Below are 25,232 nucleotides of genomic sequence, written 5' to 3' on the forward strand. Positions count from 1 at the left end.
TTTTATTTTTGAGTATATAATAAACATTACATTTTTAATAATACAAGAAAGAAAGATAGGACAGAAAGAAAGAAAATATTTTATTATTAAAACAGCTGAAGCATGTATTTATATAATATTTTATTTACATGAACATTTTATTTCATATATATCAATGCAATAAAATAAACTGTAAATTATATCCCAACAAAGATAAACCTTTACAAAGTGGTTTTCTTTGTACTCAAAGCAGGGAAAATAATTATCTCTTAGATCTCATGTTTTACATATCTGCATAAGATGTTTACTCCGATGGAAGTAAATCAAAACTCAGTTTTGGGACATTACTTGATAATATTCACCTACATTGGCTAAAAATGATACTTTCCGAACTTTATGCAAAATGTTTGACATTTTCAAGAGAAATTTACTACATAGCCCAAATCCCAATTCATTTCCCTGCAAAGCATAGCTTAATAAGTAATAGCAAATATAAAAATGAACAAATTGCTAGTGCTTAATTTTTTTACATGACCAAATGATGTAAAAATGACCAAATGAGCAAAACCCAGCAAAACACTGCTCTTGTAATGTTAAACATTAACACATTATGTTATGACCGGATCACCTTATTGAAAATGAAAAGATCGATCGACTGTCTTTTTAAGAGTTGAAGCTGTAATGATTATTGCCTGTTTGTTATAATTACATGTGGATAAAAATGTGTCATAACTCTACAGCATCTGTGGCACGACCAGCTATTGCTCTTTCATCCCAGTTCTTTCACTGTGCTTTGAAACAGGCAAAATAACATAGACTGGCTGAGCTGACACCTATATTACAGTATCTGAAAGAGTGCCCTTATATCTCATGTCTTTCTTCCACACTCTTATAACGGTCCATGATCCTAAGAACATCCTCCAAAATGGACGGTCCCAGGTCCAGGTCCAAACCCATTAGCGACTCAGAGCGTGACATGCTGGGTGAGACAGCTGGAGATTCACAGTGTTCGCTCCGCAGGTCCTCATTACTGAGCCCTGCATCAGAGTCCAGACTCAAGCCTCGCTTCGGGTCCAGTGGACCGCAGCCTTCCGACATGGAGTCATCCGAGGAAGCCTCGGATAAGGAGCCCGTGGAAGGCACCAGGTGCGGCAGGACCGGGATCGAGGCGGAGAGAGTGAGGTCACGGCAGGGATCCCTGTGCTTCCCAATCCCTTCCTCACACACAGACATGGAGCGCTTCTGCATTAGACTGTGATGGTGATTCTGCTGCTGATGAGCAGGGGACGGCTGCTCGTCTAAATGCAGACGGGGTGGTTTAGGAGGAGGTTGCACAGGCGCAATGAATACCGGCATGGAGATGGTGGTTTTGAGGAGAGAATTGTGATGAGAATTATGACTGCGATGGTAAGTGTGGCTCTTGCTGTTCACATCTAAGATCTCATCCATTCTTCTGTCAATGCTGTGAGAACGAGAGCTGGGCGCTTGAGTGAGGGCTGGAAGCATGTCGAGTTTGCCTTGCAAGAATCCCACATCACCAAACATGTCCCCTTCTCCTTCAGGCCCAACATGGGCACTGTGACGCACATCACCCAGCGGCGGGCTTATCATGTCTCCTGAAAGAACGTCCCGTATTTTCTGCTTCTTGCCTCGCTTTGGTGTGGACGTCTTTAAGTACATGGGTGTCTTAGCTGGCATTCTGTTTCCCAGTATTTTGTGTCAAATGTGTAATGATGATTGTTGCACAAATGAGAGGAAACTAGTCCTCAGTCTGATATAAGCTCTTTCATACGTTCCGGTTGGTTTGTCTCCTTTATTTCACTTTTAAACTTCCTGACAGCAGCTGGAAGCGACGTACTTTATGTCTGAAACTCTTCAGAAGCTTCTGGAATGTATCATCACAACAGCAGATCTGAGGAACAAACAGGGAGAAGAAAGATTTACAACCTGTCAAACTCAAGAGTGGGGTAGAATTTCAAAGGAACACAAAGAAAAGCACATGTTTACTGTGCAATTTGAACAGTGAAGAAAACAACTCTGTTTTCTTTTCCCCTGAGCAGAGATTTTCTCTCCAGTCTTTGCAGCTACTTACCAATAAATTAAAAAGCCTCAGAAAGTTCACTCTTTCCACGATCCATGTTGCTGGATTTTGTGGTTTGTTTGGAGTTTCATAAGATATAATAGCAAGGATGTTGTTTGCATGCATGCCTTTATGAGTATATTATGAAAGTGCCTCAGAACGTTATTGGCAGTAGAGAACGAGATTACAAATCCGCACTTCTGTTCTCCTTTGAAATCCAGCCATTAAATTACATTGGTTTGGAGGTGACGCAACAGAATAACAGTAAAGTTTTATTATTTACTTCAAGTGTCTCTGAGATATATAAACATTTATTAAATTACATCCACACTGACATACAGTTACGCAAGGAATTCTGGGCCCTGTGCACTGAATTTGCTATGGGGCCCCCTCAAAACTTATTTTCTCCGACATCCATTTGATAAGAAAATAAGGGAGAGTACAGCATGGACAGCATCAAAGTGGTTATTTTTACTTCACCCAGAAGACCGAAGTTAATTATGCTGTCACTGGCACAGCAAGTAAAACTGTTATTGTTTCTCTATGACTGTTGCTGAGATTTATTGGCCTGTGACACAGCTGAGAAAACATGCTAGTAAAAAAGAAAGACAAAAATATATATCGAACGTTTAAAAGATGTTTGTTCCGTCAATGGAGAGAAAAAGTGATGTAAGGCGTAAAAAGATGTCTTATATGACATCTGTCCTCGCGACCTTCAGAAAATCACTTGGACGATTTACACTAACACACTATTATGTAATGGTTAAACACTGTTAGTCCTTGAGATCAGTCAATTCCAGCCGATTTCCCTTGTAAACCACATGGTGTCATTGCTTTAACACAGCTGAGACTTCAGTCTGCACCCACCATGAAAGTGTATAGAAAGTGGGAAGCTTGGTTATTTATCAGGTTATTATTATAGTTTATCAAGGTTTCAGTCATTCACATTATTCTCTAATTTAATTAATATATATACAAAAAACTATGCAATTTTAAATAAAGATATATATATATATATATATATATATATATATATATATATATATATATATATATTTATTTAAAATTGCAGAGTTTTTTGTATATATATTAATTAAATTAGAGAATAATGTGAATGACTGAAACCTTGATTAACTATAATAATTAATTGCTTTTACAGTCACCAAAACCCTGATTTGTGCAATGAAAATCCATATGACGATACAGTTTCAGAAATATAAAAATTTTCCTTAAGCACACTGTTTTGGTTAACTTATAATAATGTCTGTCATTTCTTCTAGATTTTAAGTTCTGAGTTCAGTTTCCGTCACTAGAAATGAAATTAAAAGTTGTCAAAAAAAAAAAGTGTAATAAATGCTTTACTGAAACATTCAAGAGGCAAAGTATTTTTGTTTTTTCTTACAAATGACAATGTATCAGATTCAACAAGTAATCACTAGACTACAAGGCTCATCTCAAAAGACAAGTCTCAGCACCGACGAAGTTCGAGTAGTTGAGATTTAAATTATAATATTCAAAACTACAGGTAAAAGTATCTGTACTTGCCTGTGATATCTGCGTTGAAATCACTCGTTTGTTCTGGTAGGTTATTCCGGGGTGTTAGTGGATAAGCTGTTCTGAGCGCGCGTTCTCGGCTTAAGCGCGCTGAAGCTGAGGGTGACGAGCTGCAGAAGGGCAGGGACGGGGGCGTGCGCGCATGATGCAAGTGAATGAGAAAATCTTTGGCAGGAGGACGCCTTAAGTGGGTTTTGTACCATAGGGTTTGCACACACACTAAAAGATTTATACGGCGTCTATGTGTTTTAAATGTTAAAGTGCGCACTTATATATAGGAACAGGCACCGTTTGTGCTCGCTTCCTCTCCTCAGTTATCTATTTGTGATTAAAGGGACAGTTCATTAAAAAAAAAAAGTAAAACATTTTCTAATCATGTACTCATCTTATATCTTTGAAATAAGATATATTATGGCTTTTGTCATCTGTTGAACATAAAATACATTATTTAAAAAAAATAATGTCCAACCTGTGCTCTTTTGAATGAATTAAAGTAAATGGTGAACAGGGATGTGAAACACAAGCTTTAGTCAACAGTTACCGTCTGTTTCTTACACAAGGACTTTGAATACAGTGTACATGTAGTAGACAGTTTTAATGATTTTTTTTGTTTGTTTTTTTATGGTGTTTTGTTGTCCTTTTTGAAGCTTGACAGCCCCTGTCCCCATCCCTTTGCATTATATGAAAGAGAGCAGCTCAGACATTCTGTTAAATTTCTCCCTTTGGTGTTCTATGGAAGAACCAAAGTTGGATAGATTTGGAATGACATGACAATGACTAAATGATGACAGAATTTTCATTTAGTTTTGAATAATTCTTCTACCTTCAGATCAACATAGCCAGTAATTAGCAGTGTCTTTTCCCATGCTGATGCTACATTGACTCATGGGATAGACAAGCCCTACCCTGGTGTAGGTCTGTCTCATAATCTTAAAACAAGGTTGCATAAGCACAGAAACAATGTTGTAATTTCCCTTTACTGGTAACAAAAAAACTACCACTAATCATTTTCAATAATAAGTAGTATAACAAATAACATACATGTACATATGCATTAAATGTTTATCAAATACTTATTATTGTAAGTTCAATTAAATGTAAAAATGTTTTGCAAAAAAAAAAAAAAATACTTTGTGCATATAACTGGTTTTTATGTATTTTTAAGTTAAATGTGTTATTTAATGTTGCTAGTAATATTATTTTTATAATAAAAATTGAAAGTTAAAAAAAAATAGAATAATTATGTATCACCTTTCCAAAGAAGCGGATGATTGAATGTGACGTGTTGTTGACTTTTAAACAGGGATAAGTCTCTGTGTGACAGTCAGCCAGATTATCAATACACCTGAAGATAAAAATGCAGATGTGAGCACCTATAAAAATGTTGAAAACAGCAAAAAGAACCAACTTTTATTAAACTAATTTTCTCCAAATTATAAACATTTGTTTGACATAGTCACTAGGACTATGAGCCAGGCTGATCTCAGACTACAAATATGCATACAAGGCCCTTTCAAACCATCCTTTAAAACAGGTTTCTGTTTTATGGCTCTGTGGGTTTAAGCTCTAGTTAATGTTAAAATCAGCGACTACCTCTGGAATTATTATCAGACTTCCAAAATTCACAGACCTGACATTCATAACTTTAACACACATTCAACACACCGCAGTCTAACCCATTTTTTAGGTTCAGTATTCAGTGTGTTGGATTAAGCCTTCCAAGCTTTTCCTGTAAATTTCAACATGATTTCACTTGATGTATCATAGTGATGACCCACTTGACTGAATACGTTTCATAATGTCTCATTATCTGTGTGAAAAAGTTATTTAGACTATGATTCAGTGACCTAGAAATTCCCCTTTCTCCACTGACAGACAAAACTATAATGGCATTAATACTTCTGTGGCATTTTGTGCAACTTGGGAGTCTTCAGTAAGGTCACATATATTCTCCTCTTGGAAGATCCAGTGTCTGTTCTGGTTGAATTAATCAGTGGTTTAGCACTGGAGGGTTCAGTTGCTGGTCAGCTTTGACGCAAAGGGCCAGAATGAACCCTTGGGTCAAGCAGCACCGCCTTCTGCGAAGCCCTCTCAAGTCATCAATCCATCAAAGATGTTACTGTGTATATTGTATGAATGGGCAGTAAATGGGGAATGCTGAATGTGATACCAGTTTTGCAGGACAATTGGCTAGCTAAGTGACCTTACTAGCAGGAATTCTGGGAATTTGGAGATATGACATGTGGTTTGCATTAGTGCTCTGAGTGTTTTCACAGTGTTCAGAGCACAGGCCTGACAGAAGGCATTCTGGGAGGATGACACACTAAGCTGAGATGGAAAAAGAGCTCTAATTCCACTTTGAAATCACACTGGACTCAGACAATCGTGACTTTTACTGTTGTGTGGCATATTTTGGACATTTTTATTGGACATTTTTGTATATTATAGCCCTTATTTTAATCTATCTGTAGAAAAAATAACATGATAAGCTTGATTAAGCCTATTAATTACTAACAGACAGATTGGAGTAATTGGAGTTCAAAAGGTGGAAGGATATTGTTAAATCCTGCATGCCATAAACATAACCGGACAGAACTGAAACAGTTTTACACTAGTTTAGACACACTAGGCCACAGAAGAACAGGCCTCACAACTGAGCCTGGTTTCTCCTAAGGTTTTTTCTTTTCTCCATTTCTGTCACCGATGGAGTTTTGTTTCCTTGCCACTGTTGCCTTTGGCTTGCTTAGTTGGGGACACAATTTCTGGAAATATTGTTGACTTGATTGCACAGACACTATTTGAAGAGAACTGAGCTGGATGAAGACATCACTGAATCAACTTTAACTGAAAAATTGACTGTTTTCTATTGTCCTTTTGCATTATCAGTACACATTTATTTTATTTTTTTCTGTTTAACAATGCAAAGCTACTTTGACACAATCTGTATTGTATAAAGTGCTATATAAATAAAGGTGACTTGTCTTAACTTGACTAGGTTTCCATTCATGGTCTATTTAGTCTCTGCTCCCCACAAGGACACATTGCTGCCAGTGTGGCCAGTGATTACTATATAAGATAAGAAAACAATACAAAGGACTGAAATAGAACAAAGAGTGATGAATAAAATATTTATATATTTATCTTAAGCCCAGTCTGAAATAGCTTACTTCAGTTTCATTGACATGTCAGAAAATCGGTGTGATTTACTACAGCAGTTTAAAGAGAGCAGAGTTTGGAAAAGACACTGAAGCTCAGCAGGAACAGAAATAAACAGAGCATATGACCCATTTAGTGCAGATAGTTCCCAGAGGGCCGAGGGGCTGCTGTGGGAACTCAGTAGACTATGTTTGAATTGACTGCAGTAATTATCATTAAGCAGCTCATTCACACAAAGACAAAGGTAATGCAAGTTGAGTTGAAATTGAAATTTGCTTAATTAGCATAAAATGTGTGATTTTATGCTATTCAAAATGCATTACAAATTAAAATCATACAGACAATGACTTATGATATGATTTCTGAATAAAAAACAACTTTTACATGTGGGGGGGGGGGGGGTATAATAAAAATGTATAGATAGTGTAACTGTTTGAAAAAACAAAACAAAACATAATAATAATGATAATAAATATTGGCACAAATTATTTCTTTAAAAAAAATAAAAAAGCAGTGAAACGTGAATATTTACAAACCTTTTGCCCACCCATTCAAAATCAATGTAGCATATCCACAGCTATATACAGTATGTCACATGACAAAAAATTATTCAACACAGTGGACCCTTTTAATGGACTTTTAGTTTTAAACCATCATGAATATATTTCTGGGTCAAAAAAAAAAAAATGGAGTAATTTTATTAGAAAGGTTATTTATTTTATGAAAATAAAATTTGCAACTTTTAAACTTTGTTTGAAATTTTAAATATTTATTAGTATTTTAGTACATTTAACTTGCTTAAAGGATCAACCAAACCAAAATGTTTTTTCTTTTACAGATTAATACAGTACCACAATTTTTCTGTGAAGTGAAATTGTACATTTACATGGCTTGGTAAAAAAAAGAAAAATAAAAAAAAAGAAATGACCGCAGATAAACTGCATTTCGTAATTGTGGTGTTTTTGGATTTCAAACTTTAAAGCAAAGGACTTTGAAAAAAATCCAGGCTATTTTTGTAACAACCAGAGAAATATTTTACATAACAATCTATTTTAATATGTTATTTCCCCTTTATCCAAACCAGTGGAATAGGAAGAAAGTGTTTAGAGTGAGAAGGAAGGCTCCACTCATTCAGTCAATGAATTTCCCTGTCTGTTTTTTTCCAAAGGAAGCCAGTTTTGTTTTTGAGGTCTCTTAAGCAGACATCTCACTCCCGCTCCAGTGCCTGGCTCAGATCAGTCTTCCCAAGAAAAATGAGGCTGGGTGGAATTCCTCAAAAAGGGCAGGAAATAGGGTGGAGGTGACCAAAGAGGTTGCAGTTGTGTCCACATGGGAATCACAAACATGACGGCTGTAGAAATTCAGCATGAGGTTGACTTTATCTCCTAAAGAGTTCGAGATTGAGAGCAGGGCTTCCAGTTAAAGTAAAACTAAAAATAGGCTGATAGTAAAATCTTTTTATTAGTAGCAGTCTCTGACATTTTGTTTTCCATGCAAATACACATAAAGAATAATTGTATATGGTTGTATTAGCTGTAAATTAAATGCCACTTTTTATTTTAATACCCTATAAAATACATTTTTATATAAGAAATTAAAACTACAGTTATAATCTTTTTAGGTTAATATAATGAACACTGTATTTACTCAACCCTTAAAATTTAGTTAGTGACAAAAAATGCCAATGCATCATTCTTATGAAGTTTCAACTATTCTATTTTCAATTAGTGTTGATGGTACACATCCGTGACAGGCAGCTGTAGTTAAAAGCTTTGCATACAGTTTAAAACAAAGGATCATGGCTAAAATAAGCTACTTTATAAGAACATTATGCAAATTTAGCCTCTGTTTAATCAAGGCCAGTTTCCCCTGCCAAAGAAAATCAACACTCTTGGCACTCCAGTTAAAATACGGCAGGGTGTGGTGGTACCCTGTATAGAAACGTGTTTACAGTGGACTAAATGTAAAACAAAGTCAAATAGCATCTTTTTTTTCTGTGGTTTCTCATTTTAGGGAGGTTCAACCAAACAGCAAAAGACACTGTTGAGCACTGTGACAAACAAACACCACTCTTTTTTTTTTTTTTTTTTTACTTAACTGAGATTTCTCCTCAGTTGACATTGAGGATGAGTGAAGTGCCAAAAAAGGTAACCTACATTTCACTTACAGGGATAGTTCACCCAAAAATTAAGATATGCAAAGATATTTGAAGAATTCTTCTTCTTTATTTAATGGAGGTCAAAGGCCACCAAAACTGTTGGGTTACCAATGTTGTTCTTTTGTTCTTCAGAAGAAATAAATTCATTCAGGTTTGGTCGGAACAGCATTGAGGATAAGTAAATTACACAATCTTCATCCCTCTAGCCATACCTTTGTAAAAGCATACCAACAGTAAAGAGTAAGGAATGTCGTAGACCTGGAATCTAGAGGAAATGACTCATATCATGCTCGCACAGATGGACAAAAGAATCATGATACCACTGATTTAACCATTGTTTGAGGTCCTGCTCGTTTTCAATCTGGTATTGCCTTTATTAAATACTTCACAATTTCACCTACAATGAATAGTTACAAAATGTTACCTTTTGTCAAATATGGACACTTTTCAATTTACAAAGCCGTCATTTTGCAGAGAGGCAACCCAAAAAAGACCAAGATACTTTAGAGCAGTCATTGAGACATGCCACCTGTTTCAGGGAAAGAGTGACAGAGCCTTGAGAAAACAAAAGACTGACATGATATATTTTCCATCAACATTAGCTGTTGCACAATTCAAGTTAATTTACAAACCAGACGGGAAGAATATGTACTATACACTTGTATATGTATGTATATATATATATATATATGTATATATATATATATATATATATATATTCATAAAATGGTTCAATCTGACAGCCACGTTACAAAGAAAAAAAAGAAGAAAAAAAAAAGAGCAGACCGCTTAAGTATAAAAAATAAATTAAAATGATCTCACATGTGACACAAACACGTACAATGGTGGGTCTCATCTCTGGAGTGGTATCAACAGACTAAACACGAATTTGAAGCAATAGGAATATAAGGGGCATCCATACAGACATGAAAAATGAGCTAACTAGTCTAAGCAGAGAAGAAACAGAGCTAAAACTTCTTAAAAGGATCTAAATCACTGGTGGGAAGCAAATGAAATGTGCCGGTGAACAACATGAACTAGTTCAGCTCCACTGCAGGAGGCAAAGAGAGTGGCAGTAAATGAAGTCTCCCTAAAGCCAAGTGGAACGAAAAAGTCAGCCGGCAAACTCAATCAGGATGATATGGTGGGGGTAATGGGTCATAATCCCATGAACCTGTTTGGTATAGGTTGATGAAAATGTTGGTCTTTCGTAACGCCGAAATTAATGTAATTCAGTGTTTCTTGATGTACACACCCATAGAGGTCCTTAAAATTAACATTTTATTTAAACGTTTCTCATTTGGTTTTAAAATAGACATTTACTTTTTATCTTGCTCCTACTAGTACAGATATAATCCCTCCCAATCCCAACCGTCCAATAGAAATCTACATGTGAATACTGTGGTGTGTAACCTGGCAAGGGTGAATATCTTTATATATTGGGTATCTGTGAAGCCCCACATCTAAAAGTCCTTAAGCGGCTCACAACGACACAGTAGAGTTCACTGGCAAAACGGTGACGCTGTGGGGTCAAAGCCTTTAAAAACGTCTTTTAGAGAGGCATTGTCCTGTTCTGCCACGTCAGGCTGTGCGGGGCTATTGCCACCAAACGGGCTGCCAGTGCCGCTAGGTTTGTTGACCTGCTTTACCATGGTGAACAATGTGGATACAGGAAGGTTGTGGACTCCTGCAGGCTGCTCTGCAGAACCAGCTGGGCCCTGACCAGCTGCAGATGGACTGCCTGTAGCGGGGGCCCCTGCAGCAGTCCCTGCATTGGGCGAAGGTGAAGGTTTGGGTCGAGGGCGGTTGTAGCTGTTGTAGCGATCTGTTGTCTGCTCTGCCGAGCTCTTCTCTGGTTCCGGCTGGTCCAGTGCAGACTTGCGCACAAACAGGGGCTCTTTAGACTTAGGTTTAGATGTAGTCGCTGTACTTTCACTTGACTTGGGCTCAGGGGGAGGACTAGTGTTTCTAGGGGCTCCTGAACCATCGGCCTTGTCTGTGCCCTGAGTCCGAGGGTCATACAGACTGATGCCGCTCAGCACGCTACTGCTGCTGCCGCCGCCGCCGCTACCTACACCACCAGCACCCACACCTCGAACTGACCCTCCTGCTGATAGCAGCCGTGGGTCGTAGGGTGCAATGGTGGGGCTGGAGGAAGGTGGAGATAAGGAGGCAGCTGGGGGAGATCCTTGAGGAGCAGATGCCTCCAAAGTGGACTTAAGAGCAGATTTTTGTGGCTGGAGTCTGGGGTCGGCAGGGGCTTTTCGTGCCATGCGAGGGTCAATGGGCTTCTCAGCAGAGACGGACGGAGGAGATGAGATTCCTGTAGAAGCACCTTGAGAAGGGCTGGATGAAGTGGCGTTGACCGTTTTGAGGATGCGGGAGAGCAGCTCAAAGTCTGGAAGCGACGAAGAGGATTTATTCGACTGCTCAGCAGGAGGAACAGTAGGAGGGAGAGAAACAGAGTGGGGCTGGGGCTGTGTGCGGGACAGACGAGGATCCATGGCGGTAACCGGAGGGATGCCAGGGGGCAATGGGAGCAAGTCTTGTTTGGGAATGGGAATAGGGATGAGGTCTTCAGGACTCCACAGCACTGCCTTAGAAAATGAAGGCTTGTTCAGTACTACATCCTTTTTGATGTGGCTGAACTGCTGTAGTTGGGAGCGGGGATCACGCAAAGCCATGCCCATTAAAGGGTCAAGGGGAATGGGCACTGGCTTGTCCCTCAGCATTCTCTCACCCTCCTCTTCCTCATTAGTGGCTGGGGCGGTCAACGGCGGGGGTTTGTACACAAATGGGGGCTCGGGTTTAGGGGCATGGGTGGCTACATGCCGGGCAAGACGAGGGTCTGAAGGGGTAGGAGTTAGAGAGGATGAAGCACTGGTTTCAGGTGCCTGAGAGGAGTCTGTGTTGCGGGATAGACGTGGGTCTCGTGCCAGTCGGGGGTCTGCTGGTCGGCTGGGTGTCTGTGCAGGCTGAGACTTTTGTAGACGAGGGTCACTGGGAGCTCCATCCTGCTTGGCAGGGCCTTGGGCCTGGGTTTGTTGCCGCAAGGTTTTGAGAATGGAAGTGACACTGCCACCACCGTCCTCATCTTCACTGGAATACCAGTTTGCTGAATCTCCTGCAAGTAAATGGAAGTGCAGAGATTCAGAGATCAATATGATTTTCTTTTACTGGTAATATCATATGAAAACATCAGCCTCTGTTAAGTTTCACTCGGTGCAAGAAAGCACCATCTAGTGGAGGGACAATTTTTTTTATGCCAAGATTGCACAACCCCAGGCCAGAGAATGTTTACGGTATTATGAGGTCCTGGGCAGGGTCAAGCTTTGAGCAGAGCCCCCTTGAGATGTTTCCTTTCCAGAAATAGCCTTGGCAACATATACATTTGAAGTTAGCGCTTTGAAAACCTCAGCTAATTTTACGACACAAATGTTATGTAAATCAAAAAAAGGGCATAGCTTTTATACAAGACTTACAAGTAGTATACAAGACTACTTTACAAGACTTTGGTAAAAATTTTACATTCTTGTATAAAAGCTATGCATTTGGTTTCTGCAGAAAATTTATGTCATATTTTATTGTATTAAATGCTGAAGAACAAGCTAGAGCTGAAACAACTAATCGATTTAATCGATTAAAATCGATTATTAAAATAGTTGTCAACTAATTTAGTAATCGATTCGTTGCTAAATAATTTTTATTTGCCGTAAGCGGCTCATTTCGTGCATATTTTAAATCTGCGGTGACCAAAGTGTGGCAGTAATGAGCCCCCCGGAGGTTTTACTCAGCCAGTACAGCAGGAGAAGTAGCGAATAGCCAATAGCTGGCCTCGTTTTATGTCACGTGCTTCACGCACAGCCTCTCTGCAGCATTCAGCGTGATGGGTGAGGCAGGCGGCAGTGGAGTAAGCTCGAGTTAGAAAAAGAAAAAAGCGGAAGATAAAACTAATCGAACGAAAGTCATCCAAAGTGTGGGAGCACTTTACTTTGAGCCTTCAAAAAAGAAGAGTAACCTGTAAACTGGGGCTGTTTTCTGCGGCAGGAAACATATCCTCTAAAAAGAGAGCAAGCCTAACTGTTAAACCCTGAACATTTGGACATGATGTTGACCTTTTTGCACTGCAATGCAAAGTTTTTCTCAAATAATCAGTGAATAGTGTTCTGCCTCATTTCCCACAGGTAGTCGAATTCCTGTCAGTTCAGGCATAAGCTGTTTTGTTTAACATTTTATCGCTTTATTACATTTTTGAATTTTTCACTGTTAAAAGGACCACTACATATTTAAATCCTATAAAAATCACAGTGTGCAAAGACTTTTATTTGTGCAGATTCTGCAGTACAATGTTGTTTGCAAATGTTTAGTCGTAAAAGCTGATAACATTGCTTTTTAACAATTAACATTTAAAGCTTTGTCGTTTACCAGTTCATAATTCAGTCTTGCAGCCTAATTATGACTGACTGAGAGAGGTTAATGTTTAAATGTATTTGAAATGCACTTTTTTCTAAGTATTCACTGCTCTTTTTCACACACAGCAGGTTTTTTGTGTGTGTGTCCAATTTTTTTTTCTGGACAACCTTCTGATGGTTTTTACTTTAAATTTTACTTTAAAATGTGAGTTCCACTCAGGTTTCATGCCACTGGCACTTTGTTCGAAGGATTGTTTACAATTTCACAGCATAAGCTATAAAGCTGTTTCCCAGGTGTAAGCTGTGTGTTTACAGGAAAAAAATAATAAAATGCAATTTACTGCAATTTTAATTCTGTTTTATTCTTATTCTTCGTGATAATATGTTCTGAAAGATTCCTTAATAAGCTTTGTTCGGGATGTTAAACTACTTTAGGAGCCCTAAGGACTGCCATGGTGAAAACATTATTTGAAATCTCCTTGTGAAATTTGCTAGAGTATGTATGGGTCAGTGTTTTGATTGCAGAAGAGTTTGACAAAGGATAACCAACACATAATAAAACACAACTCCGGGTATGTTTTTGATGAGGATATGACAATGCAAAATGGTTAAAATCTCTAAAAATTCTATGTTGAATGATATAGACCCTTTGTTAATAATTTACTTGGGGAAAAAATGGGCAAAACTAAAATATAAGTACATAAACCGATTCATCGATTAATAGTAAAAAGAATCGACCGATTAATCGATTAGCAAAATAATCGTTAGTTGCAGCCCTAGAACAAGCAACGTTTTGCATTAGTACCTTCATTCTCCCTCTCATTTCCTCCTCCCTCGGCCAGCCTCCTGGCTCTCTCCTCATCTTCCTGTTGTTTCTGCTGGAGTCTCATAAACAGCACACGCTGCGCTGGGGGCAGGAAATCTGGCACTGCTATCCCAGGCTGATTAGAAGGGCCTACATTAGCTGCACCCTCTATGCTTCCAGAGTTCTGTTTGCCAGATGACTGATCATTGAAGTTTCCACCACCCACACCTTGAAAGTTCTCACCTGTACCGGGAGGTGAAGAATGAAGTTGAATACTAATCTCATGTTTCCGAAGTAGAACAGAGAAGGACAATAAACCAGCTCACATTAGTTCAAATGGCAGAGCATGATGCAAGCAACAACAAAGACATGAGTCCCACTCTCAGGTAATTCAAGAACTGATAAAAGTCAATTTGGATAAAAACTTCTAACTAATGCTTACATGCAACTGTGCTTTGCTCTGAATTTACAGAACTGAAGTAAAAATACAATGAACTCACCATCTCTTGCACCTCCATCTATCGACATGACTTGCTGCTGCTGGTAGAAGTTATCATAGAAGTTGCTAACAGACGTTCCACCACCTGGAGGCATCATGCCTGGGTTTGGTGGTCCATCTCCCTGGCCAAAGTTCTGCATCATTGGCGGTCCTGTGCCTATTGATGGAGGGCCTTGGTTCATGTTAGATGGGCCCATCGGAGGCATATCATGAGGACCGCCTGGACCCATGTGTCCTGGTGGTGGGGCCCCAGGAAAGCGAGGTGGAGGTGCACCTGGGGGACCTGCAGGAGGTCCCTGAGGTCCTGCAGCAGCATTGCCAGGACCTGGTCCTCTGTAAAGAATACATCTTTGTCAGTATATTCTGTATGTGGCTAGTAAGTAAAGAAAGATGACATGACAAAGAAAAAGATAGCTAACCTGACACCCAGTTTTTGTGCAAGCTGTCCTGTGGGCTTGACCACAATCTCAAACAAGGATGGAATCTTCTTTCCAGCATTTCCTCCACAAGCAGGTGGTGGACCCATAGGTGGCGGAGGACCACCGTTGGGGTTTGGTGGCCCTTGGAAGGTGCCTCCATCTGGGCAGGGAGGAGGGGGGCCTGGGCATGGTCCAACTCCAGGACCAGGAACAGGGCCAGTACCAGGGCCTGGAGCTGTTGGACCACTTGGAGGGATATTACCATGTGGTGCACCAGGCATTCCGAAGTCCATGGGTGCAGAGGAGTCCCCTGGGGTAGGTCTTGGTGGAGTTGGGAGAAGACCAACACCAGGGGGTGGTTTTGGAAGAGGGTTAATGCCTTGCTTTTTAAGTTCCTCAACCTCTTTCTCATCTTCTGCACCAGCTTCTGCATCCTCTGCCAGCATCCAATGAAAAATAGGAGCATTGTTACTCTAAGTGCACAGAAACAACAATGAGAAAACCACATCTCAATTTAAAATATCTGTGAAGATTACCTTATCAAGCAGCTCTTGAGTATCTTCTGTTAGGTTCTCATGGGAGAACATACACTCTTCACCATTCACACAGTTTCCTGTAGTATGGAACAGCTTGCAAGGGAAATCACGTGCAGTGGAGTTAAGGAGTTATTTCGACACATGAAACTCTTCAGAGTGTTTGGTCTGTACCTTTAAAATGTCCTTATACAGATAAGTGCCAATGAGAATACCATCAAACAAAATGACCAAAGGATATCATGCATATAGGGACAGTTTTCTGCTCGTGCACAGAAGCCAGTGATGTAGAACTTGCAGAGCTCTTTCTTCTTAGGAAGCTCAATGTCATGACTGAAGTTACAGTGGTCACCCTGATGATACATTGACAGCATTTAGTACGGAAAAAACTCATGTTGTCCACAAAGCCATATGTGATTTTGCATCATCTTATTAGTCAGACATGATTAATTTAAACATACAAAACTTTCTTTCAATAGTCTCAAAAAACAAAGACATCTAGATTACAACCAATTTTATCTGTAACATCTTCCAAAGTTGGTTTACTGTGCTTACCCATGTACAGCGGCCTTCAATATAGTATTTACAGATGGCTTTCCCCTTCTTTTCTGGCCCATGTTTCTCCTGATCATTCCTCCTTGGGCCTCCAGATCCATCCTAAAGCAGTCAGAGAACAAGTTATTCAGATACTAATTTATGTTCTGTTGATTAATTATAAACCAAGTGTATCATCTGAAGAACTGTCTTACCCCCATGTCCATTTCTCCGCTGTTATCTTCATCGGGACCTTGGTCTCCTCCACGGCCCCTCCCTCGATTTCTCCCTCTGCCCCGGTTCATTCCTCGACCTCCTCTGCCTCTCCCGCGACCTCGCCCACCTTCCACCTAAAAAAAAAAAAAAGGTTAGAAATTACTAAGGGTGACCCCGAATAGTCAAAGATTTGATGCTTCGATAGGAGCCTGCTTCAACTACAAATCTCACAGTCTAATATTCGCGGGGGGTTATGATCATGCCATTTTGGCTATATGGGGGTGCTCATGCTCAAATGTCTGATTTCACATAGAACTACTGATTTTCTCCCAATAAGTTAATATACAGCCTATTAAAATAATGCAGTAAATAAGAATCAGAAATGAAAGAAGCTTCAAATAAATACTGTAACGTGCATGAATAAATCCAACCACCCCTATAGATTTAAGTTTTACTTTCCATAATCCATGACGGACAGAGGAGCATCTTAGTAGGAGGGATTTAACATTTTTCAAATTGATACAGGCAGAGTGAAAGACTGGATTTTTTTCGATCAGGTAGGGTACAAGTGATTTCAAAACATTTCAGCCGGTTTATATATATCGTGTAAATATTATTTATCTTGTATAAGATCCATTTGGTTGAGTTGTGCCGCAGTAAAGCGCTTCATTGTAGTACTACGGTGATTATCTCTTCAGCACGCAGCGCGAGCAGGATAAACAACAATGCAGAATATTAATAACTATGACTGGGACTTTCATAAACATTACATTATAATGAGAACACTATTATAATAAAACGCTATTAACTTTTAGTTTAGTTTAGTTTCTGCACGTTGTTGAGTGAAGAACACGTTCACAAAAGTAGTTCATTCAGAGCCACGCAGACACGTTCATGTGCATTCAGGCCATTTTGTGCAGATAGCCTATAAGTCGTAATATTACCGTTATGTTGTATAAATAATGAAGCGTATTCTATATGAGATAAATTTAAATCCCATTGATTAAAAACCTGCTGCTTCATTCTACTAGTCATCTTCAGCGTGCACAGCTCAAAACAGAATTTTCAGAACATTAACAACTACTGTCATATACATAACGTTATAATGATAGCACTATTGTAAAAACAATTTGTGAATTCTTAGGGTTTCGCTGACGTTAAATGTTAACTATTTTTAATCAAAACATAAAACATTATTTTTGTATCTGCAAGGCGTCTGCTACGAGGCGTCCGTTACACGTTGTCTCTGTGTGTTAATGTAATTATGGCTGTCGAATGTCTGACTTGACTCTTGGTAATGTAAAACGTATGATTCGACTATTAGTCGAATATCGGCAAGATTTAAAAATTCAGATTCGACTATGAAAATCCTTAGTGGGGGACACCCCTAGAAATTACAAACACTCAAACAAATAATACTTTACCTTTCATGCTGATCTGAGATTTAGGTGTATTCCTACATCTATTAATCAAGCAGAACTCACCCCGCCCTCTGTCCTTTGATTTCCTGTACTGGTTTAGTTCTTTTGAGTAGTCATCATAGTCATCGTCACCCATGTTGTCATAGTCATCATCTCCATACTGTCCCAAAAAAAAAAATGGTTAAGTAAAAGACAAACTGACTGACTTAATCTGTATAATTTACCTAGTAATAATGACCGACAGGATAATCCCAGGTGTGGATTAGATGGAATATCTGACGAAATCATGTATTTAACAGTCATTTATGATTTTTAGAAAATAACTTTTAGAAATTGCACTCGCAAAATGCAATTTTAGCTATTTTGTAGCAGAGCTATATTCCCAATATAAATGTCTATGGCGTTTTCTGAAGATTTTGTTAATATCCTTTCCTAGGCTTGGAAATCCAAAAATTTCCTGATAACAACTTTATAAAGTTAATAACTTGTGAACTATGACTCACCTCCATCTCATCTCCGTACATGCCATCACCTTCATCATTTTCTCCTCCCATTTTGCCCCGTCCTCTCCCTCTGCCACCTCCTCTTCCACCACGTCCCCTCATTCCTCTGCCTCGACCTCTCTGGTTCTTCATGCGGTTTTTGCCACCTGTGTGACAGTAGTAAGGGTCAGCAGTTGTATCACACAAATTCTGACACACTGGTGTGATTTCTCACACTTCTTTTAGTCAGAAAATAAAGTATGCAGACACTGAACATGTGATACTTGTCATACTTGATATTGTAACTAAAGGTCAAACTCCAAACATATACCTGATGATTGATATGCATCCATACCATTCAAGCAAAATGATTGCTTTGAAATTAACATTCACCTCTGCCACGTGGACCACCTCCAACCTCTTTGGCCTTGCGGTATTGGTTCAGTTCCTTAGTGAAATCATCATAGTCATCATCACCCATTTCCTCATCATCTTCACCTTCAAATGTTTCCTCCTCGTAGTCATCATAGCCACCATAACCCTGCTTGTCCATCTTCATATAGCCACCTTTCTTTGGCATGGGACCTCCATGACCAGAGGGAGCCGGAGGGTAACCTCCTTGTGACTAAAAATACAGACCAAAATACAGGCTGGCATTAAAACCTAATCTGATTGGCTGGCCGGCTGGTCTAGGAAGTTCTTGTGTTATGAGAGTTACTTTAAATAAATCAAGACCTGAACAAAAAGAATGTTTTACTCACAGTGGGAGGATACTGAGGGCTATATTCCCTGTACTTCCTCTTTTCACTCGGACTGTAATCTGATTCGTCACTGTAGTCCGAGTGGTCATCGCTGGAGGATGCGTGACGCTACATTACACACAAATACATTTAAGAAGATGATATACACTGTTGTTCGAAGGTTTGTGGTGGGTAGGATTTTTTTCAAAAGAAATTAATACTTTTATTCAGCAAGGATACATTAAATTGAACAAATGTTACAGTAGAGACAATTATAATGTTACAGAAGACTTCAATTTCAAATAAACGCTATTCTTTTCAACATTTTATTCAGCAAAAAATTCTGAAAATCACAGTTTCAACAAACAAATTAAACAGCAACTCTTTTCAACATTGATAATAATAAGTAAAGTTTCTTGAGCAGCAAATCATCATATAAGAATGATTTCTAAAGAATCATGTGTAGTGGTCAACCGATATATCACCGTGGCCGATATTTTGAATTTTAAAGCCTTTCCGTGTGCCCGATGTTTTTCAAAATGGATTATGATACCATGTTGTGCATTTATGCTTCCTCTTTAAGACAAGCCACTGAGATGTGAAGCCAGCGCCTGACAGATGGTAAAATGACCAATTGTCATTCACTTTCTAATGTGACACTACTAGGGCTGCCCTCGACTAAAGATTTTTCTGGTCAACTAGTGGTCATTAACTTTAAGCATTAGTCAATTAATAGCACGTTTATTAATAAACCATTTAAATCATGCTAATGAGCCGTCAATTGCCTACAAAGCCTAATAAGCGCTCAAGCACACACATAAAGCTTGCCACAGCACACCAGCAGAAGTAATGATGATGAATGTGTCAGGAAAAAATAGTAAGATTAAACTGCATTAACATTTTAATAATCTATTGATAAACTAGTGTTTTTAGCTTAAGAGATAAATTTGGCAACACTGCAACTCAATTGTTTCAGTTGAAAGTAGACATTTCTCTCTATAGATATTTTTTTCAGTTCTGTAAGGCAAGTATACACTGAGTTTCTCGCACAAGTTCACAGAGGACGAGACGGCAGAAAGTGCATCCTGTTTGCTTTCATTATTTTACAAAAGCGCAATGTTTTGTTGAGGCTTTACAGATTCAAAAGATGCATTACTCTTATCTGTATGACCAAATGATTTTAAGAGCATGTGACTGCAACGGCGCCTCCATCTGCCATGCTGTGCATGCGCTACTGTTCAGCTTTCACACTCCGCACAAACACTTAAACAGCGCACATTTTTCTAGGTTTACATTTTTCTAGGTTTACATTACTACTCAAGGGGCGGTCACACTAGACTTTGAACGTGCGAAAATACTTGATGCCCATGATTGGCATAATACCACGTGAAGCAGGCTTTTTCAAATGTTCCGTTCTTATTTAATGCTGCTACTGTTAACAAAGCATGTTATTATACACCTTCAGGCTTGTATTATTTTTTACAATGAAACAGACATGCAAAACGAAACAGATCAGAGACATAAATCTTTATTATTAACCAACTATCCCATACTATAATTAAAACAATCTATTGCTCGGTCAACTATATATGTATTGTACATGAAACCTGGAATTACACATACAATTTTTTTACACTAATTTATGAATATTAACAAATGTTAGAAAGGCTGCACTAAACCTTGTTTAAGTGTTACCTCTGTTGTTTACATTTTAATTGTTTATGTATTATATATATATATTTTTTTGTAAATGTTTCAGCAGAAGAAATGGAATGGCTGCACTAAATGTTACCTCAGTTGTTTCTTAAATTTAGGATTAAAAAAAGCATGTCTCTCATTTACTGTAATTACGAGTATTATATCAGCCAGACTGATTTCTCAATATCGGCCTCGTCATCGGCCATTAAAAACCCATATCGGTCGACCACTAATCATGTGACACTGAAGACTGTAAGAATGGTTGCTCAAATTCAGCTTTGCCATCACAGGAATAAATGACATTTTAAAATAGATTAAAACAGAAAATGTTATTGTAGTAATATTTCACAATATTAACTGTTTTTACTGTATTTCGATCAAATAAACGCAGCTTTGGTGAGCATAAGAAATAATTTCCAAAAACATAACCAAAACACTTACCTTGTGCTTTGATTTACGCTTTTTCTTGGCCCTCCTTTTTTCTTTTTCACGCTCTCTCTCTCTCTTTCTCTTTCTCCTCCGCCGATGTGACTTTTCATCATCTGATTCACTGGCATGGTGCTCCTTGCTTCGGTGAGGTTTATCCTGGGGATCAGCTCCCTCACCGCTGGGGATCTCTGCCTCTCCGCCGTCATCCTCCAACTCGCCTTCTTCCAGTTCACCTTCTTCTTGCCTGTTTGACAAAATACAAAAAGAATGTCACAACTCCGAACGGGACTACGCAGGAAATTACTTTTTTTTTCTTTTTGACTCACTGCCATTAGAGAAGTCTTATTCCCTTTCTAGTCTATGATAACCGGTTACTTGCATGAGGGATACTGTTGTGATAAACTGTGCAGAAAAGAACATTCAATCTATAAATTGCTTTTTAGGTGGGCCTTCATTCTTAATTCTGACATGATAATTTCCGTTGGTCTGGCTTTTAATAATTCACTTGTCATTACAGTGTAGATAACTAAGCAAACTGAGATGTCTTAACTGATCTTCAAGCATTCAGACTATAGACAATGAGTGTTGAGCTGAAGGGCAAGAGAGATCTCTTTATAAACAGGGCTGCCAATATACAGACGCAATACTGTAATTTACTTGCTTCAATCTTTACCCCAATGGTGTCAAATGTTCACTGCTCATTTCTGCCTTGCTGAGAACAACTCAAAGCCACTCTGTTTATAGAAGATCTAACATATAAGTTTATACAGGATACACATTACATTCAGGCAGGCCAGCCCTTTAAAACTCCTATCCAGTGATAAGGAGTTGCCACATAAGACAAAGAAACACAGCTGCACTTTTACATTATGCACTGACAAAACATTTTCACCTAACCCCTCAACTTTGGCCTATAAAAACAACAGGTCCGTCTAATGCAACTTCTGACAAGAGCACATGTGCTACCAGATGAACTGCTGTGCAAAGCTGTGTGTGAGACATAATTCAAACAACAAAAGATTAAATTATTAATTATTATTACCACAGAAGTTAAATCCGCTGATATATCTGCATAATGCTTGTAATGTATATCAGTCTCTTTAACTAGTACAAAAAAAGCAATCAGCAAGTTTAAACATTTTAATAGCCCCAGACATGTTACAAACAGTCTAAAGTCGTCTGCATAAGGGTCGTAATCCACTCATTTCTATAAACTTCACTGGAAGACCAAACTTATTTTACTTAACTTTAAAACGGCAACTTATGAGGATATTTTTCAAGGTCCTTCCAAAGCTTTTTACAATTACAATAAATACACAAACTCCTGTTTCAACTGACTGTATGAATTATAACTTTCATTTAATGAGGCTAAACTTATATAATCTGCTTCTCTGAACAGTTAGTGATGTCCTAAAAGTACTACAGAGGGAATCAATTCGTGAATTATCAATGCATTAACTACAAATCTCTTCATCTCCGTGCAATGATAATTTATATCACGTTGTGAATAAAAATCTACAAGCTTTAGCAGTTATCTAAGAGGGTGAAAAGACCTCAACAACCACAACTTCACTTGCATGCATAATCTTTCACTCCTGCGAGTTACAGAACTTACTTTACTGACAAAAATAATAGGGTCAGACAATATATCATAAGGGCCACACTTGTATTATTTACTTATATTATTAATGCACCTTGGGGAACACTGACAAAAGAATAGATTGCATATTCATATAGTGTTGGCAGACAGTTTGACAACTACCTCTAGTTCAAAAAAACGTAAACAAATTTTGTTTACTGCAAGTACTCAAGTAAAAAGGCACATTTAAAGCAAAGAAAATTAAATGCGGTTACAAAATGTTGGCCTTTTTTAGCAATGAACTGAAAATACTTACCGAGACATTCTAATTTATGCATAAATTACTTTCAAGGGAGGTGAGATGTTGCATTTTTGGACAGTTGCAGACAATGGTGGTATGGATAAGCACCTTTGTGTTTTGGTAAGAACTTGAATGCTTTTGAGACACTGGAGAAAGCACTGGTTCATGAGGGATGTATGTGCACATAAAGCTAACTAGAACATGAAAAAACAGGGGAACCTATTATGGAATATGTAACATATTATTACCATACGTTACTACATTATCTTCTACTGTCAACAAATTAATTGACGAGGAGGACTTTAGGAACAGTATTTAACAAGCCCAAACAACTTTAAAACAAAGGAACAAATAATTTCCATTATTAGCTCGTATCATTAAAATGTCGCAAGTTAATTTAACGAGACGTTAGAAATGCGATTTATTTCATAAACAGCTTTACGGAAGATTTTCAAAATAACAAATAACTCCAAGAACTTATTACTCGAAAATACAGCGGTATGATTACATTAACGTTATTTAATTCAAAATATAAACGCAAAACTCAAACATGCAAAACACTAAGGGAATAAGCACATATCTTTAAGTTATTTTAGTGACGTCTCCAATAAATCTAAGTGCGTGGCTCGTGACATTTAGCGCGTATGCTAAATGCTACACTGCTACAAATGAACATCGTCTAGTAAAAATAACGATGTTACGTAAAGAGAAACTAAATCGTACAATATTCGACGACTAATTAAATTAGAAGAATGATTAATCAAGCGGACAAGTTATAAACCACGCTAGCCCGTCGCTATTCATTAGCTTCCGTTAGCCGTGTTGTTGTATTTCAATTGTAGTCGTCTGCTAGCTGTTAGCAATGCTAGCTTTAGCGTTGTCCAGGCCTCGCGATGGTTAAAGATACAAATTCCTTAATGCGTTAGCAGGGGTGTATTGTGCCATTTCCCCGCAATATATCATACATGTTGCTTCTGTAATCGAGTCGAATTTTAGTTTCACGTTATTAACCAAAAACGTGTTTTTCTTTTGTCCGTCTGTTCTCTATCTGTGATGAAAACATTGAGTTACTGGAGCAGTGTTTTGGCGAAGTGGTGGCCCCATGATCTTCGATCGCTTAAAAAGCTTCGAAAAGTGACTGAAAATATAAATTTGATCATATTCTGAATGTTTTCCTGATTCGTTTGTGAGCTTCCGGATTGCGCTGTGTAACGTTTCAAGATGGCTTTTCGTTACCTCTGTACGCTTCCCAGAAAAGGCGACTTTAATCCCTTTGAAAGAAAAAAAAAAAGCAAATGCCCGTGCTTTTTGTTTTTGGAAAAAAAGCAGAGGACAAATCAATAGTTGGTTAGAAATATGATGGTATTACTCGACCTTTCGTCAGTGAGAAGACTGTTGTGTTCGTGGTTGGCTGTTGGGGAGTTTGGATGGACAGTCATGCTTTCCACAGCCATTTCCTCTAACGTAATACATTCAGTGCAAAAAATCAACTGTCTTATGCGTTACTTGACTTTGAGCTACTTGTTGATTGGCTTTAGGAAGAGATTCAGTTCATAGTAGTCAATTCCCCACTAACAGTTTAAAAGAGAAACAGGTTGAAAACGTTCCTGAGGTTCTCCGTCCTACAGTTGCGATGTGAAATGAAACTCATTCACTTAAAATGGCGACGCTTCTTCTCCGAAGAGAAGGGGCGGGCTTTTGCGACGTGACGTCGTCTGTCACGGAAATGACCGATCGGGTCACAAATACGTTTTTTTTTTTCTTCTTTTTTTTTTACTCGTATCCACAATTAAATTATATATATATATATATATATATATATATATATATAACAATAGCCACCGAGGGGTACAAATATGATTTCAGTTTCTTTATTCTTTATTTATTTTTTTTATTTTTTTAGCATTTTAAGTTAAACTTACAATAGTTGTATGTCCCCTTGGAAGTTTACTCAGGCCCCCTGGTTAAGAACCACTGTTTACAATGGCCAGTAAACAGCAACACTGCTTTAATAATTATTTAGCCTAGATATTAACACTGTGACACATTCAGCTGTTCCTGAAATAGTATTGTATTTTGTGAGCATGCACCAAGTAATAATTTAATGACAATAATTTTCATTTTTTTTTTAATTTACAATAATTTAATTATATAAACTGGTGTACTGTACACTCAAGTAGACATTTGTTATCTCCTTGTATAGTTAAGTTAGTTAAGTTTTGTAGATTACACTGCTA

At 38.3% G+C, this 25,232-nt stretch overlaps 2 protein-coding genes across 2 annotated transcripts; both read right to left on the reverse strand.

The window, feature by feature from the left end:
• Positions 1-107: 107 nt before the first annotated feature.
• Positions 108-1,890, reverse strand: LOC109087850 (cdc42 effector protein 2-like). Its single transcript, XM_019102039.1, has one exon. The coding sequence runs from the start codon at positions 1,675-1,677 to the stop codon at positions 841-843; it is 837 nt and encodes a 278-aa protein (XP_018957584.1). The 5' UTR covers positions 1,678-1,890; the 3' UTR covers positions 108-840.
• Positions 1,891-9,277: 7,387 nt separating this feature from the next.
• LOC109087851 (zinc finger CCCH domain-containing protein 4-like) lies at positions 9,278-24,691 on the reverse strand. The gene is made up of 15 exons (XM_042771174.1): positions 24,370-24,691; positions 21,128-21,359; positions 19,010-19,117; positions 18,642-18,873; positions 18,270-18,415; positions 17,830-17,926; positions 17,731-17,732; positions 16,345-16,479; positions 16,151-16,252; positions 15,837-15,948; positions 15,599-15,708; positions 15,063-15,508; positions 14,645-14,976; positions 14,145-14,387; positions 9,278-12,051 (listed from the first exon to the last, which is right to left on the reverse strand). The coding sequence occupies exons 1-15, from the start codon at positions 24,447-24,449 to the stop codon at positions 10,430-10,432; spliced, it is 3,999 nt and encodes a 1,332-aa protein (XP_042627108.1). The 5' UTR covers positions 24,450-24,691; the 3' UTR covers positions 9,278-10,429.
• Positions 24,692-25,232: the final 541 nt, after the last annotated feature.

The sequence above is a fragment of the Cyprinus carpio genome, chromosome A15, assembly GCF_018340385.1.
Source record: "Cyprinus carpio isolate SPL01 chromosome A15, ASM1834038v1, whole genome shotgun sequence".
Taxonomy (NCBI): Eukaryota; Metazoa; Chordata; class Actinopteri; order Cypriniformes; family Cyprinidae; genus Cyprinus; species Cyprinus carpio.

What these genes read in the sequence shown, in the direction of transcription:
- LOC109087850 (XM_019102039.1), bottom strand. Translation starts at nt 1,677, where the DNA reads ATGCCAGCTAAGACACCCATGTACTTAAAGACGTCCACACCAAAGCGA.
- LOC109087851 (XM_042771174.1), bottom strand. Translation starts at nt 24,449, where the DNA reads ATGGCTGTGGAAAGCATGACTGTCCATCCAAACTCCCCAACAGCCAAC. An exon ending in AGGTGGTCCACGTGGCAGAG is followed by an intron (nt 18,416 to 18,641) that starts GTGAATGTTAAT and finishes ACTGTCACACAG; the next exon opens with GTGGCAAAAACCGCATGAAG. An exon ending in TTGAAGGCCGCTGTACATGG is followed by an intron (nt 15,949 to 16,150) that starts GTAAGCACAGTA and finishes ATGTATCATCAG; the next exon opens with GGTGACCACTGTAACTTCAG.